The sequence below is a fragment of the Oenanthe melanoleuca genome, chromosome 7 (assembly GCF_029582105.1).
Source record: "Oenanthe melanoleuca isolate GR-GAL-2019-014 chromosome 7, OMel1.0, whole genome shotgun sequence".
In the NCBI taxonomy this organism is placed as follows: domain Eukaryota; kingdom Metazoa; phylum Chordata; class Aves; order Passeriformes; family Muscicapidae; genus Oenanthe; species Oenanthe melanoleuca.
Window position 1 is genome coordinate 27,992,542 of NC_079341.1, and position 17,029 is coordinate 28,009,570.

The 17,029-nt window shown below is 37.8% G+C and overlaps 1 protein-coding gene across 3 annotated transcripts in view; it reads right to left on the reverse strand.

Moving 5' to 3' along the window:
* Positions 1–5,675: 5,675 nt before the first annotated feature.
* ZNF148 (zinc finger protein 148) overlaps positions 5,676–17,029 on the reverse strand; it is a 41,260-nt gene continuing 29,906 nt past the window's right edge. For all 3 annotated transcript variants that reach the window (XM_056496522.1, XM_056496518.1, XM_056496521.1), the window contains 2 exons: positions 15,078–15,196; positions 5,676–14,741 (listed from right to left, as the gene is read on the reverse strand). In XM_056496522.1, coding sequence (XP_056352497.1) covers positions 13,152–14,741; positions 15,078–15,196 — 1,709 coding nt within the window. In that variant the 3' untranslated portion in view covers positions 5,676–13,151. The remainder of the gene's footprint in view (positions 14,742–15,077; positions 15,197–17,029) is intronic.

Here is a 17,029-nt window from a genome sequence, read left to right on the forward strand (position 1 = left end):
GAGTGCAGTGATGTTTCAATAGGAACTTGATCCAAACTAACCAGCCCTGGGCTGCCAAGAAATCCTGTGACCCTGCACAGGCAAAGCTCCACCCGAATTAAAGGCAGGAATTTTGGATAGTCTCAATATAAAGAGGATAAAATCTAGAGTCAGCGACCTTTCCTTAGAGCTTGTGTAGTACATTCTGATTTAATTTACTTCCAAATGGCTTAGACCCATTCTAATTTTCAAAAAGGATCTATACAAGACATCCATGTAGTCCAGTGAACCTCTTTGGATTTTCCTGCAGAGCCAAAGTGTGAACAAGCCCTTACTCTTGAATAAAAACATCACATTTCTGTGAGTGGCAGAAAAGGAAAGCAAGAGTTCAGAGAAGACAGGTGACTTCTCAAAGGAGGATGAAGCCTGAGGACATCACAGAATGTTTGGTTCGAAGGGACTTTAAAGATCACCTGATTCCAAATGCCCTGCTTTGGTCAGACACCTTTCTGCTCAAAGCCCTATCCTACCTGGCCTTGAACACTTCCAGGGATGGGGCATCCACACAGCTTCCCTGGGCAACCTGTTCCAGTGCCTCACCACCCTCACAGTAAAGGATTTGTTGCCAGTATCTAATCTAAACCTTCTCTCTTTCTGTTTGAAGTCATTCCCCTCTGTCCTGTCACAGTGTTTCTTTCAAGCTCCCTTCAGGTGCTGGAAGGCTGCCAATAGGTCACCCCCTAAGCATTTTACCAAACTGGACAATGCCAACTCTATGGATAGCTCCCCAGGACATCCCATTCCTGGAATATTTTGGAAGCTCTCCTCCACTCCCTTCCTCTTACACTCTACAACCATCAGGGAACAGGTTCAGCCAGATTCTCCCATCATGAGGGCCAGTGAAAAACCTGAAATAAGTATCTTGAATTTGTTGCAGCACTGATGAGGCATAACCAATTCCCTGAAAACCAAGCCCTGTAGCCTGCCTGCGGCACTTGTGTGCCCTCCCCACACACATGTCCACACCTGGCAAGTGCTAAACAAGTTTCTTGTGCCAGCTGCTACTGCCACTTGCCACTGCTGAACACCCCTTTGGGAAATCCTGCCTCTGCACTGGAAAGAATCACAGGAGAAAACCAGTAAAAGGTATTTTTTTCAAGAACCACAACTGACACATTAAAATCACCAAGTACTGCTAAGAAGCACTTTCAGGAATGTTCAGTGTTGATCTGTCTGTTCCTATTTTAGTCATGGCAATTTTCAACATTCTCCTGCTTGTCAAGAGAATCCTTCCAAGAGCAGATCTCCTTCAGCAGGGCTGTGTGCATTTCAGAACCAGTGTCTTCATGTAAGTCTTACTCTTACTCTTACTCTTACTTTAAGGCCTTCCAAGAAAACTATCACAAACAATTTGAGAAAGTTTTCTAAAAGCCCTAATCAAAATTCTCTCTCATCAGGCTGAGTACCTTAGTTCTACAGAGAATATAAGGGGAGAAAAATGAAACTAAAAGTTAAAATTGTTTCCTCAAAGTCCAAATCTCAAGTGCTTTCAGGGCTAGCAAAGGACACTGTAAATTCCACAGAGCAGCTGGAATCCTCTCCCTAAAGTTACATAGGTCCTGGGGACTGGCAGATGGAACCATTCAAAGCCTGGCACATCCACATATTGGACATCCTGAACCATGATTTGAGAAGACTCTTGATGGTCCATGTGGTGCCACTCACTGGAAATTGCTCCAGGGAATGGAGTCTAGAAATGGATTTAAGAGAGTGAAGAGGGTGACCAAAGGTTATGTGGGACAGAACAGGTATGGGAACAACAGAGGTGTCAAAGATATAAACATGGCCTTCAGAAAGAGGGAAAGAAAACAGCAGCAGCACAAAGGTGGGTCAGCAAGAGACGATGAGAATTTGAAATATGCACAAGTCTGAGCCATCCTGTGAAATGTGGTAAAGGATTGATTCTTAATAGGATTGATAGTGTCACCTACCTCATCATCATCTTCAGCTGCCAGACATACACATAACACGACGTGCAATTTCCATGTACACACACAGCACAAACTGTGGATAAACTACCCAGTTCAGCTAATCACATCACTTAATGACCTACAAACCCTAGACTGACCATAAAATGGGATGTGACACTGTGTTCTCAGACTAAATGAAGAGACAATCTTTTTCAAGTTCACTCAGAGCTGCAAACTGTAAAATACTTTGCCTTTGAAATGGAATTTTACCTGGCGTTGTTCAGTGTTTGCAATAACAGTTATTAACATAATACCTGAGCATCACTACGAACAACATTCTTGTTTCAATTCCTTAAAATGGATTTTCAGGCAACAACTTTGTGAGAGCCAATACTGCCAAAGTACATTTCCACACCCAGTGTGGGAACTCACGCTGTCCTTAGGGCTCATTTTCAAGTAGCTGCAACATCCATCACTCTAGCTAGTGTTTGACTAGGAGTTTTATCAATCATCCTCTTCACTTCCTCTAAGGCAACAGATCTAGTCCTAAAGAAAACCCCTCTTTCAGAGTCCTGGTTTGCAGGTCACACTGGTACCCTTGCACATGCTTATGTCTTTCTGAACTGTACCTTAGGCTGTTCTGTCTATATTAGCTTTTCAACAAAGATGGTTTCAGGAACTGGCAAGAGAAATGGAAGAAAACGCAGGACCTGAGAGAAACCAAACAACTCATCCTTTCAGCTTCTGATGTCATCCTGTTTTATTCTTGCACATCACTGCATGGTCACAATTACCCTGAGTGTTCCCAGCACTCCCAGTCATTGCTTTATTGTCTCTCATGGCTCCGTTTATCCTGTGACAAGACTGGTTAAAGATGTGCTGCTCCTCAAGAGCTTTCAGAGTGTAATACTTATACATTTTGAACAGTCATTATTTGTATTATTTTTAATAATTTACACAGCTAAAATAATGGATCCTGGCCAGGCTAGTGATTTGGATCTAACAAAAGCTGTTACTTCTGCCTCTGTGCAATGGCACCAATGAAAAAACAAAGATTTTATGTGAGTAAAAGTGAAAATCAACATGTTCAGTGGTACTACTTGTATTTCCATAGCTGCTGAGAAGGTACCACCTCCTCTGAACGAAGGCAGCTACTTACAGGCCACTGCCAAGGCACTGATCTATCTAAAAAGATGTCAGCACAAAGCCTGGAATAGGCACCACATTTCTAGCCAAGAGGAAGACACAGCCACTGGCCCAACACAATCACACCAACAGTGATCATGCAGGAACATGTCTTGGCTGTCCTGTGGGAGACAGGCACAGCTTCCCAGGGAGATGGACTCTGAGTGGAAAAAACAACAGTGATTTGTACACCAGCAAACATCCAGGAGTATAAGTAACAGAGGTAGGAACTAGATTCTGTGATTTCTGCATGATGTGCGTGGCTGCTGCCACAGCCAAAAGTGACGTAGACTGCTGGACTGCAAAAGACCAGCAGACATTTCAGAATGGAACTTCACCAAGTCATCCTATTTAATCTCTGCCAGCCACTTGTACATGTATGCATTCGAAGCAGATGGTGCAGCAGGGGTGTCAGGAACCTGAAGTCCAGCCCTGGTGTGAAAGGGGAAGAGCACTGCAGAGGAGACAACTTACCTGAGCAACGAGGGCAGGGCTGTTGGCTTCAAAAGGACAGCACAGATGGGCTCCTTTTTAAACCCCTGCTCCAGTGAAACGCTCTCTTCATTAAATTTCATGTCTTGACAACTAAAGCAGACAAAAAAGCAAACAATATTCTTTGGAAGACTATCTTCTGTTGATTTGGCAAGTGCAATGCAGAAGATAATCAACAAACAGGATATTTTTTGAGACAACTTCCTTAAGACAAAACACCTAAAAATCTCCAAACTTTTATAAACTGCTGTCTATCCTGAAGCCAGAAAAGTTTACCCTGCGCACTGCAAGAAAAATATTAATTGCAAAAAGATATTTTAATGCCTCTAAATAAACAAATAACCAATTATTTTAACAGAAATCTGCTTCCTTCTCCTAGTAAAAAAATAAAAGCAAGCTAATTTAAACGGACTATTTTTATCACTCAACACAAAATATAGGTTCTGATAACTCTTTCCCATACCAAGATGTTGAAAATTAGCTTTTCAGTATCACTTTACTCTTTGACAGTATTAAGACATAATTAACACAAATGAAAATCCATATAACTGATGTAAGTGAACATAAAGACAAGCAGGGTGGCTGAGTACACAGACCACATACACTACGTCATCAGGCACGCTGCAGAGTCAGAGTGCACCCACACTTAAAACTATCAAACATGAAACCACTGAAAGCTGTTACTATGCTGGCTGGATGCTAACATACCACATGAAGCTTATAGGGTATTTTAAAAAGGCAGTACCATAACTTGCACACTGGAGCAAGATTGAAAGGGAGTCCCCTCCAGTGCTGGAGCTGCGTTCACACCCTGCTCCAGGGGTTCACAAAGTCACTCAGAGACTGCAGTGCCTCCCACAGCTCAGAGGGACTGAGCAGGGGCATTTCCTAGGGCCACTTTCATTCTGTGCTGGTGCAGTGACCACCCTGGGCTGTGTGCAGCCACTGCTGCCAGGACTGCAGTCCTGGTAAGAGAGAGCAAACCTGAGTGCCCCTCTCTGCTGCCTACAGCCAACTCCAGCCAGCTGAGCCCTCGGCAGGGTGCAGGTGAGGCCAGGTGAGAAGCTCCTCTCATGCAGCACTGCTGCCCAGAGGAGGCTCCTGAGGTGGCTGCTGGATGCCCAGGCAGTGGCCCTGCTGCACCCAGCAGGTCAGGGGCTGGTGAATTCCAGAGCCACCAGCTCCTCCTGCCACACTCACCTGATTGCAGCTCCAGTCTTCACATACTGCTTCACCACAGTTTTTCTCTATTTAAAAGGTATTGTGCCACTTTTAATACCTTCTTTACATAAAACTTGTTCTTACATGAAGTAAAATCAACACAGCGAAGCATTCCACAAAAATCAAGTATTTACCAGAAGGAACCCTACCAAAAGATTCAGGGAAATATTATGCCTGATACACACAAACAAAGAGGAGAAAACTGAATTACCAGTAATTAATACTACAGGGTATATTCACAGATTTATAGATGCATAACTGATGTGATCCTCAATATTTTTTTTTTAAATATTTGCATTAACAATGGAAAAATCTATGTAATAAATATTCCATATCCTACACATGCTACAAAATGCTGTAGGGCACACATGGCATGCTGTTATCCAACAGACCTGAAATGTTGAGTAATCGAGTTCACCCTTCTTACGACTGAGATTGAAAAAAGTCCTGACTCTCATGTACGTGAGAAGCTGCTGGCACTGAACGAACTCACTTCAGTTCAAACAAAACTCACAAAAGGAAAGCTGGTCTAACACTAGGTGTTTCTATTAAAGTGGTGTCAGTGCAATCTTCTCAGACAACCAGGATTAAAGTTAAGGTCAGATATTCTGTTTTCCATAATCAAAGGAGGCAAGAAGATCCAAAGAAGAAGAAAACCCAAATAAGTTCTGTGTGTTTCAAATCAAATATTTAAATATTTCATTTAATTGTTGAAAAGTATTCACTTCAGTTCTTGCACAATATGTATCTTTACATACCTTCACCTGTCTCACTAAGAAAGCATTTTTTGTTTGAAATTATCTAACAGGAAAAATACTGCTAAGTCTATTCATAAAACAGTATTCTATATTTTTATTTTTCAAACAGCAAGTGACCACATTTAAAATGCATCATTTGCAAATATAAATTATCAAACTATTAGTTTAATTAAAAATAAAGCAAAAACATAACTTCCCTTAGTATCACAATACATAGAAGGGTATTATAAACCCAAAAAGACTAAGTTAACCATAAGAAAACAATAACGTCAAAAGTGATGAAACTCATTAAGTCACTTAATGAATAAATCAGTCCTAAGAATACAATACCATTCACCATGATTACGTAAAAAAAAGCAAACTTTCATTGTATTATACAGATAAAACAATCCAATCCTTCATGCCACATTTTGTAAACCATGATATAAATTACACTCACAGTCAAATGAACAGGAAGAATAACTCCCAAAATATTTTAAGTTGCTTTTAGGGTAGAAATAAAGGCAGAAATAGGATCATTTAAAATATATCAAGTTTAACCAAAAAAAAAAAATTCATTTGGTCAAGCCTGCTATCCAAATAGTTTTGTTCCCTGCAAAACTATTTTTGTCTTTTTTTGAGTTATGAAATTTAAATGTTTCTTTTACATATTAAATGTAAGTCATGTGTTGAGCTAAATTAAATCCTTTTATACTTTTATCATTTTGGCCTTGAGACCCTAACATCTTCCATGGACCCACACACACGCACATACACACACACACTCTCACTCTCTTCTTGGTATCAGGAAATTCCTCATTTCACAGGAATAATGAAAGACTCACATATTGATTTCTGTCAGAAACATAAGGAATATGCAAATTCATACTTTCCAGGTTCCTATAAAACCATCTCTCACCTATATATACATACTCCAACTGATGGAATTCAGGTCACGGTCTTTTGTCTGATAAAGGGACGGAATAGATGTTGTAGGATAAAGAAATACTGTATAATGATTGAAATAAACCTATTATTCTAAATTTATCTATACAAATTATCATTTTTTAATTAACTGAAATACAAAGAAGGCATATGGATTTCAGGAAAATAGCACTATATCAGAAATTCACTGTAACAGTGTTTCACTATATATATCATCAGTTTTTTCATAAGACAATTTCTTCTGTACACTAGATTTTGTACTAATTTCTCTGTCTTCAAATCAATTACATTTTCAGATCCAATTCAGCACTATACATTATGCCTTCAAAATAAAAGGAAGTTGCTTGCTTTATTGAATACCAAGTTCCCTTCCAGACAGTATTTAAAGAAAGACAAGACTACACAGACAAAGTCCAGTATAATTCATTTCTGACAATGAAAATTTCAACCCCTCATACTGTTGCAAAATTCCTCCTACTGAAATGTCTACAATAATAATAATTATAATAATAATTATAATAATAAAAAGCATACATTACATATAAAAGATACCAGTGTACTAAAAGTGACAGAAGTGGACTAGCAAATCCTTCAAAGCACATATTATATAAATGACTAGCATTTAAAAACATTTCTTTTTCTATAAAATGTAGGTCATATACATTTATAAATTGGGAGGGGGGAGGTTCTAAAGCAATAATGACTGTTCAAATAGATATGCTGCTCTGTAAAGTCTAATACCTATTCAATTCAAACTATAAGTTTGACATCTAGTTTATCAGAATAAACCCATCTCAGCATCTCATAGCTCATAATTTGAAAAATATGCAACTCAAAGGAAGAGGTGACTCAAAAGTTCACTGTTTATCTGCATATCAAATAAGAAGAGAACTATTCCTTTCTATGGGTGGCCCAAGTCTCATCAGTTCAATATCAGGACTTAAAGACTCCAAATTTATGTAGAGGAACTGGCAGGAATCAGCACAGAAGCAGAATAGCATCTCTGATCCTTCAGAGACACAGCTATTCAACCTTAGCAGTCTTCCTCGTCTCGCAGAAGTGCAGCCAAGCCATTCATTTCTCACTCAAAGTGGACGAAGCCATAGATCTAAAGACTGTCCTCTCTGTGACTGAAATTGTGCTCTGTAAACAATGTTATATATTCCAGCAGGAGGACATCTCAATTTATTTATAAAAAAATGATTAAGAATATTCATTAACTCAAACAAGGCTATTAACTCCCAAAGGTATTTTTGGAATTTATCCTTATGCTACTCGTCAAGTTAGCACTGTCATGTATTATTGCTTACAAACAGTACATCATCATATGCCTTCTAACAGAGCAGTACTGTGATCAGTTCATATTTACAGGCTTTTCTGTTTGTTTTTAAACAAGCTATAAAAACATTACATACTTTACAGACAATACAAATACTCAAGTCAAACAAATGGAATGCATAACAATAAGAAACGTCATAAAGGAAGACTGACATAAGTCCTTGATTGTCAAGACACATTTATATTTATATATAAACTCTAGCTGTGCAGAATCAAAGATTCAATCATAAGTACATCCTTATTTGATAAATCATATTTACAGCATGATATTGCATAAAAAAATAAAATAATGTTGTTTACACAATATTACCTTTCCATCCATTGGATCAAGGAAAGCAAGAAACAACTCTTAGAAATGTTTGCTTGCCTCAGTTTGTGTCTCCTACCAAAAGATGTAATTTTAAAAAGGAAACAGAAGGTTTTATATGTTGAGTAGAGCAAAAGCAACTATAAATTTATTTCCCTGACATGAAGCAAATTGAACTTGAACAGAAGTTTAAATTTCAAATCAAAGACATGTCTTTTCATTAGCAGTAATACTTTCTTAGTACTTGTCCTTTGCCAAGTGAGTTTCAGCTAAATGCATTACATGCCTAACATAAACATGCATTACCCTAAGTCCAAGGAACTTTCAAAGTTACAAGGCTTCATTTTAGTAAAACATTTAACTCTAGGAAACTGCAACATTATTCATCTGCTTCAGTACCAACCATGTAATTTGAAAGTTCACATGTGTACTGGTACCGACTGCATAAACATATTTCTACCTGTTAACATTTCCAAAAGGATTCCCAGGAGTATTAGGATTTTCCCTGCAATTTGTAATGGTATTAAAACAAGCAAACAAAGAATAAAAATCAAAGCTCTCAAAGCCAAGAAAATTTAGTTAGCAAATATACATACATAATGTAATCCAATGCTGCAAAATTCAGAGTGAATTCATCCAAATATTCTGGTTCATTTCAAATTGTTACTACATATGATACAAATACTATAAAAATATTCTGATAGAGCATGGAATATAATGTATCTGTCCAGCTGGAAAGTTTTCATAGGAGAACATGAATACTTTGGAATAAACTCCAAAAGTTACAGTAGAACCCCAATAATTCGCAGCAATGCCTTAGAAACCCTTTACAAATTACAATTTTTGAAAATAGTGAAGAAGCAGGCAACAAAAGCAAGGATGTCACATCACAAAATGTACTTTGTTCATTTATTTTGACGATTGCAATTTAGTTTTCAATACTTCTTCTACCTCCCAGTATACTAATATGGATGCTGTAGTATACTTGGGTGAAGTAGTACAGTATTATTGTGTGAGACCTTGCTACAGTACTTTTTAGACCATTGCAGAGAGGTGGGAAAGGACCATGAGGGATGTAGAAACCTGTCAGATGCTCTGTTTAGAGGTCAGCGAATTAGCAAGATTTTACTGTACTTCTCAATTAACAATGAAAAGCTCCCATCATCCAAAAAAACTGACAAGTACAATATAAAAATAATACAAGTGTTATTTCACATGAATACTTTCTTGTCCTATTTTCTTCTTGAAACACAATTTTCCTAAAGACAACACTAGGAGACACAAGATCATAAACATGGTTCTTTTATCATCCAATTTAAATTGTTTATGCTGTTATTTGTAAACCAACATACAGTAATACACATGGTTAATCCTTCTCCCCAAAACTTGTCATTTATGATTAATTCATTCTCAAATCAAATGAAGAAAATGTAAATGCCTATTAGTATACCATTACAAGCTGATTCCTTCATTGTCTGTTATATTAATGGAAAAACATATCAAAAGATTCATGCTAAAAGGGACACTGTCAAGTAATTTAGGACCAAAATATGGCCTATTCATAAGTGCATGTGTGTATATATATATATGTATATAGAGAGAGAGTTTGGTAATAAATGTCATCAATTTCCTCTTTTTTTCAAAATTATCATTGCGCTATCACTAGTAGATATCCCCAAAATTCCCACCTTACACACACACACATATCTGGTGCTCGCTTGACCTTTCAGTAAGAATGCCTGCTGTTAGCTCAGAGGAATCTCCATGCTCACCCCAGCCTTATACTGACAGCACAGGAACAGAGCTGCTTTTTTCCAGACATACACAGAAAACTAACAAAAATGACCAGACCAACATGAAAAGTGTGCATCTGCAGCAGATTAAAAGAGCAGTGAAAAACATTATTAAATAATGCCATCATTGAATAAGCAAGAGCTTTTTACAGAACTAAACCTCCCAGAACTACATAAACACTTATTCCAGGATGAAAGGGGATGTACTCAGGAAATCACAGCAGTATATTTGGCTAACTCCTCCAGTGCAGAAAGCTTCAAGCATCAGCAGATCAGCTACTCACACCACTGCTTTGCTCGTACACGTGGAAGAACCCTACAGGACAGTCCCTGTGGCTTGGACGGGACCTCACAGCCTGTCCTAAGGCACAGAGTGCAGCTGGAATGGCTCAGCAGCAGGCCAGGGAATGAGCTGTGATGTAAGGAACAGCAGCTCCTCTGGTGATCCCCATTTGGCTGCAGGGAAGAGCAAGTTCCTCGAGTCTGTACAGCAGCCTGCTCCCTCACACACCCGGAGTGATTCCCAAGTGTGACCATGGCATGGGAGAGCCACTCTCAGAGTCCTCAATCACATTCTCACACCAGGGTGTCAATGCAACTTTTTTTAAATAAAGCTGAGTCAGACCCCTTAGGGAGAAGGAGGCTTCATTCCTCTTACCTCCCTATAGGCCCACAGCAGTGCAGTAACACAGTAATAACCCAGCCTTTTTTTTTCTTCTGTTCCTTGCTATATTTAACAAATAGTACAATTGCCATCTCCTTGCAACATCAGGGCATAGGAACAAAAGTGCCAACACAGTTTTATTCAGGCACTGCAAGCTAGGATGTCATGGAAATGAACACTGAAAACAAAGTATGCCTTACAAGAGGTGGTTTCCTGGGATATAGGGACCCTTTTTGTTATTTCTGTGCAACACAGAATGGAAAGTAAAAAAAACAAACTGACCATAAAGGAAGAAAAACAGAGAGACCACGAATCAGTTTAAAAATATTCTTTCAAAGAAATTTCTTTACATGTATCATTAATAATCCATAAGGAATTCACTTTTCTCTCTTGATGCCCACTCTTTTCAAGTTGTGGCCAAATATTCAGACAAAATTACTGGCAATTCATAGCACGCTGAAATGCCTTACTGTTTTACACACAGAGTCAACAAATCAAAAAAGCCTGCTTTCTTATACAAAAGTATTAAGAAATTTGTTTATATAAACCGTATTCTTGCCAATAGAAGAAGCAGGCTATGGATAATAAATGCCCTTTCTCCCTCAACTGTACCAAGCAAAGTTAGTGCTGTAGTAGTGCTACCATAAGGGAAAAGACAAAGTGGGATCAGTTTCCCAGTAATCAAAATTCAGAAAAATATTGCTACTGCTTTGGTAAGAGGTGGGAACTGTTCTAGGTCCTGCTCAAGTCCTTTCTTAAAAGACAGGATATATTTTAGCCCCTTGAGATGCAGCCTTTTCTCCTACCTGATGGCTTTGTCTGAGAGACACCAGCTAGTAACAGTGGTGTAAAAACCTGGATGAAATCCTATTTAAAAAACCACCATATACACACCTACCTATGTGTGTGTGTGTGTGTGTGTGTGCGTGTGTATGTGTGTGTGTTTTTCCCTGGTTAATCAGCCTACATGAGGCTTAAACTGCCTTGAACTACCAGACAGTGTCCCTTTAGGGAAGGTGCAATAGAATGAACATACAGTTCAAAAATCTGAAATTTGTTAACTTAAACTACACAATAGTTAGGCTATTCAAATCTTACCACCTTAAAAATGCACACAGAACTACTTATCGTACCATACTGTATACTTCAAGACAAAGTACTATTCAAAAAAACATATTCATGGTACAGGGATAAACTTTGCAGTTTATTTATACTGTGAAATGCAATGAAAACTTCTGATCACTCTCCTAGGCTGGAAAAAGAAATCCTTTTCACTAGCATCATTCACCAGTTTAGGCTGGTAAAATTGTAGTGACTTTCACTAAGCAAACACTAAAAAATGGGGAATTTGAATGCCCACTTCTTCAGTTTTCAGGGATACTTCAATAAATTTAACAATAGAAATTGTCAAAATTCTAGACAGAGAATTAAAACAGTTTTTACAGAAGCTAAAATTACCCAATCTCAAGTATGTTGAAAAGAATTACTGGAGCTGCTGTATGAGATGAAAATGATGCAACCGTATCAAACCTAAACATCTAAAAATGGTTTTATTTTTTGAGAAATCAAAAACTATAAAGTTGGCTAAGTGCTCTATGTTAATCGTTATGAGTATGTAGGGTAAAGTACAATTAGGCTTTTAAATCTTGGAATACACTGTTTGTGTAAGCATTTTGCAATTGGGAATGTCATCTACAGAGTATTTTAACTAAAACTTCAAAATCTTGGTTTCTGCATATGAAAAAGTCATTAAAAAGTTACATCTAGATTCAGCTGTACAAAGAAATACACATTACTTCGGGAATGAAGTAAAGGCTTTAGCAGTTAGGCATTTTGCTTAAAAAAGTGTTTAAAGTATTTTAAATTAATTAGACTTTTAAATAGTAGAGTTAGTCTATCAGAATTCACTTTCTTTCCCTCCAAACACAACTCAAGGTAATGCAAAGCAGAAATAAAGGGCACATGGTCTAAAATTATTTTGGGAGAGACTGAAGATTTTTCTAGAAAATGCTTTCTTTTAAAGCCATATTTGTTTGACTTCTGAAACTTACTTGTTTATTCTGTGTGTTTAGTACACATTGATTCCCTGCTGAAGGGCAATGACTATGCTGACAAGCTTAGAAATGACAATGTGAGTAGTATCAGACAATAAACTGTCCTCCCAAAGCATACAAGAAAACCAGCAAGGAAACAATCATGGGGGAAAGTCTTACCTGGGGATTTTGTTTATTTTAACATTTCATAGAAGGTAAAATATTTTCTGGATTCAAACAAGTGAATAATAAACTGCCTTTGATAGGGGCACCAACATCAGGCAGTTCAATGACTGATGGCTAACAAAAAATTAAAAAAAAAAAAAAAAAAGAAAAAAAAAAAGAAGCAGTTATTGGTCTTGCTAATATCAGCTTACTTTTGTTTTAACATAGCGCTCTTAAAAGCTGTACAGAACTCCATCTTATACAGAGCAACCCCCTTTTGACAAATGTGTTCTAAAGTGCCAGTATTATTTACAAAGATTTCTTAGCCAAAAGTCTGGCCTGTTGTGGCATCAGGTGAAGAAGTCATCCCAGCTCTGCTATCATTTACATTCACCAAGGGAAATTCTGGGAAGTCAGCACTTGTCCCTGGTCCCCGAAGGTTCACCTGTCCATTGGCAGTGCTAAACTGAGAGGAAATTCCAGCTCTTGCCCCATGGTACTGAGCTCTAAAGGGCTGCTCAAAGGAGCTAATTTGATATGCTTGATGAACAGACTGTGCCTCTGCTTTCTTCTGAGAAGTTACTTGATCCAAGAAGTCCTGTGTAGAGGAGGAAGAAGAATGATTTGCCTCATCACCTGAAAAGGGAAAAGGGTGCTGAGAATCACCAACCATTAGTCCAAAGTGAGACTTGTCTGGAGTTGTTCTTAATGGAGAGTTCATGCCCGACCGAAAGCTATTGACGGGTATAGATGTGTAGACCTTCTCCATGGAAGGAAATGCTGGCTGGGTTGTAAGAGTCTGGTTATCAGTCACAAAATTAAGGCTCGAGTTGTTCAAATAGGCATCATTTTGGCTAGTTCTGTCCAAAGCTTGTTGTAAAAACTTCGAATATTCTTGTAACATACTAGCTTTATCTGATGAGGAAGCTTGAGAGCTTGTTCCAACTGTCTCAGACTGGGTCACCTCAGATACTTCAGCGGAATTGATGGATATACTGGAGGTCACTTCCGTGTCAGCCACACTGAAAGAGATCTCATGCTGTCCATTAGCCTTGTGTGAATAATGATCTAACAGAGTTTGCAGTACCTCATCTGGAATGACATTTTTGTCATGGTTACCTTTAATTTCAACATTCAGTGCCTGTGTGTCTAGTATTGAGGCTGTAGCAGTTTCATCAATGACACTGGCCACAGCTGCCTGCGTTACTGAAGGTTGAGATGCTATGGTACTTACATTCAAGGCATATTCTCGACTGTTGTTACTAGCTGCTTGCAGATACCTCTTTTTCTTTAAAAACTGCATTGCATCATCATAGTTAGTGCTGCTGTGTACTGGTTTACTGGGCCCTTCCTGTAATGTGTCGACCTGATCAATGTCAGCATTACCTTCAGAGTCCAGTAAACTTTGCTTATCCACAAGATCGAAGGCATACTTTGAAACCTTGCTGTCTTCATATGTAGATAAAGGTGAAATGGTTTGACTTTGCTCAAGTGGCTGCTTTAGACTCCTCTTGTTGACCTTCTTGAGAACGAGCTTCGGTGGGTGTATTTCTCCAGAATTTGCTTCCTCTAAGTGTGATCCGCCGACCGAAGAATGCGGCATCTCCACAGCATATTCCGCTACCATATACTCATCTTTTACTTTCGTACTAGAAGAGTACAAAGGCAAATAGTCATTTTTGTCCTTCTTGTGTTCTGATTTATCTGTACTTTCCTTATCCCCAGATTTTGTTTTCTCTGTTTTCTGCCTTTTCTTCTTTGGCAAGGAGCTGTCTTTCAGAGGCGTCGAGAAACCAGAATCTTCCTCCGATGGCAAAAAGCCAACTTTGGTGGCACTTCTGTTGGGTTTCTTCTCGCGGTTCTCATGGCACATACGTTTGTGTTTCAGCACACGATCGGTCCTGGAGAAATACTGCAAAAGATGATGGTGGTGATTAGGATTATTATTCTGCAAAAGTAAATATGTTAACAGAAAGAAAAGAAACCTCTCATTCAAATGAATTTACTCAATGATTCACACACTTTACCAATTTCTAATGAAGAGTCAAACAAGAGTACACAGTCAATAAAATCAAGCACAACCAGCTGTGACTCTGCTCCACCTGTGCAGCAAGGTAGCCCACCTTGACAGAAAAAAACATTAATTCTATATTTATTTGTATAAAATGGAGGAAGCCCCATCTGCAATACTGGGGAATTGACTGGTGTTTTCACAGAAATCATGGAAGATTTCACTACATCATCTTACCTGCAAACAATATTCACACTGGTAAGGCTTCTCTCCACTGTGAGTTCTTTTGTGCCTTTCCATGTGATACTTCTGAATAAACCTCATACCACATTCATCACAACGAAATGGCTTTTCACCTGATAAAAAACATGTCGCAATATTAATCTAAAAGAATAAATCAACATTTTTCCATAAAATTACCAGGTCAAATACTACATTCTCTATTAGAAGAAGTAAGAGGATTTAGTCTATTGCTATTGAAAAACAACACAGGGCTTGCTTACATCACATTTTTTCAATATGCAGTTGCTGATGCCTCAAATTACTTTAAGCTTTTATGCTAAAAAACCCCTCACCTTTAAAATTAAATCCTTTCTCCCCTTTTTAATGCAACTCCAGGTATGTCTTACACCTAACAAATTAAGAACTGTGAGGAGGGTCTGCCTAAATTGTTGCTACAGTATGCATTTTTTAGGGCAGACAACTGCATAAAAATACCCCAATCCTCTCAACCAACTCATGAACTCAAACCCATCCCTTCTAGGAGAGAATTAATGCATTTCCAAACTTCAAATATAACATTTTAGAGAGTGTTTTTTTATTTTTCAGTATTTTTTCCCTTATCTGCATGTGGAATCGAAATAACTGCTTTGAAAAAGTCCTACTATTTTGGTTGAAACCCAAATTTATTTTTTTTTAGGACCTAATTTAAAAATATTTTTAAAATTAAATCAAAACCCAAGAAACCTCTGTAGCAGAACTGGTATTTGCATACTTACAGGTTTCTCATTTTTGTTTGCTTGTTTTGGTTTCTGGTTTTTTCTTTACTTTCAGGAAATACTCGTTCAAACAATATGTACTGCCCTGAATTCATCTTCAGTTCTCCCCCTTATTTTTCCTCACAAAGAAATCCTGTAACAATCCTTTCTGAGCAGGGAGTAACTCTATTTTTATTTCTTTTAACTTTTGCCTTACATCTTCCCTCTGATATTTTTTTCTAGGTTTCTCTGACAAAACCTAAAAATTTCAAATGCATTGAAAAGTTAGTTTTGCTTTTATAGAAGATCACTATTATTTAGTAGAACTCACCCTGAACAAAAGCAGTCTCTCCTCTCAGTATTTACTATTAAATCTTTTGGACTGACATAGAGGTCAGAGATTGTCTTGGCAGCATCTGTCAAGACTCTCTGTGTTCTGGATACTGCACTGTACTGATTTTTGGGATATGTCCTGTTTTCAGAAATATGCAACTATTGCTATTTTCTGAGGTAGTTTTTATTCTTACTAATTATGTTATGAACTGCTGAATTACCTACAATTAGTTGTTAAAGCTTAAAACTTTAAAGTAATACTTCTTATTTCAAATATTGACAGAATTTGTATTTTCCATTTAGAATAGAGAAATTTATCCACATCCTTCTACAAATGGGAATACAGTACCTTAAAATAAGGTTACAGTATTTATAGAAACCAGAATGGAAAGTATCTGTATCGCCCACATATGTGCTCCTAGTCAGATCATTAATGCCCAGAGTTTCAACTTCCTTAATTCCAAGCAATTTCTAAATCTCTCTCTTTGTAAGCCTATGTCCTATTTCCAATTATTAATTCTTACCTCTCCATGTGGCTACTCAGCCAATAACTTTCTTGGATGAAATTATTCTAATTTATTCTCTGCTAAATCAAATTATCTTCTCTCGTCAGATCTCTCAGCTTCCATCAGTTCTTTTTCTACAGGCTCACAACCCCAGCATTCTATATCTCTTCTTTCACTTGACTTAGAGAACTTTACCATTTCTTGCTTATTAATAAGCACCATCAAATTCTGCTTTTTTTTTTTTCAACATACCTTGTAAGTTATAACACCTATCATATCATTCTCTCTCATCCTGTCATTAAGCAAATCCTCCTCTCTGGTCTATTTTTTGACTTTCAAACGCTAGGTTCATTCCTTGTGTTCTCTTTATTTG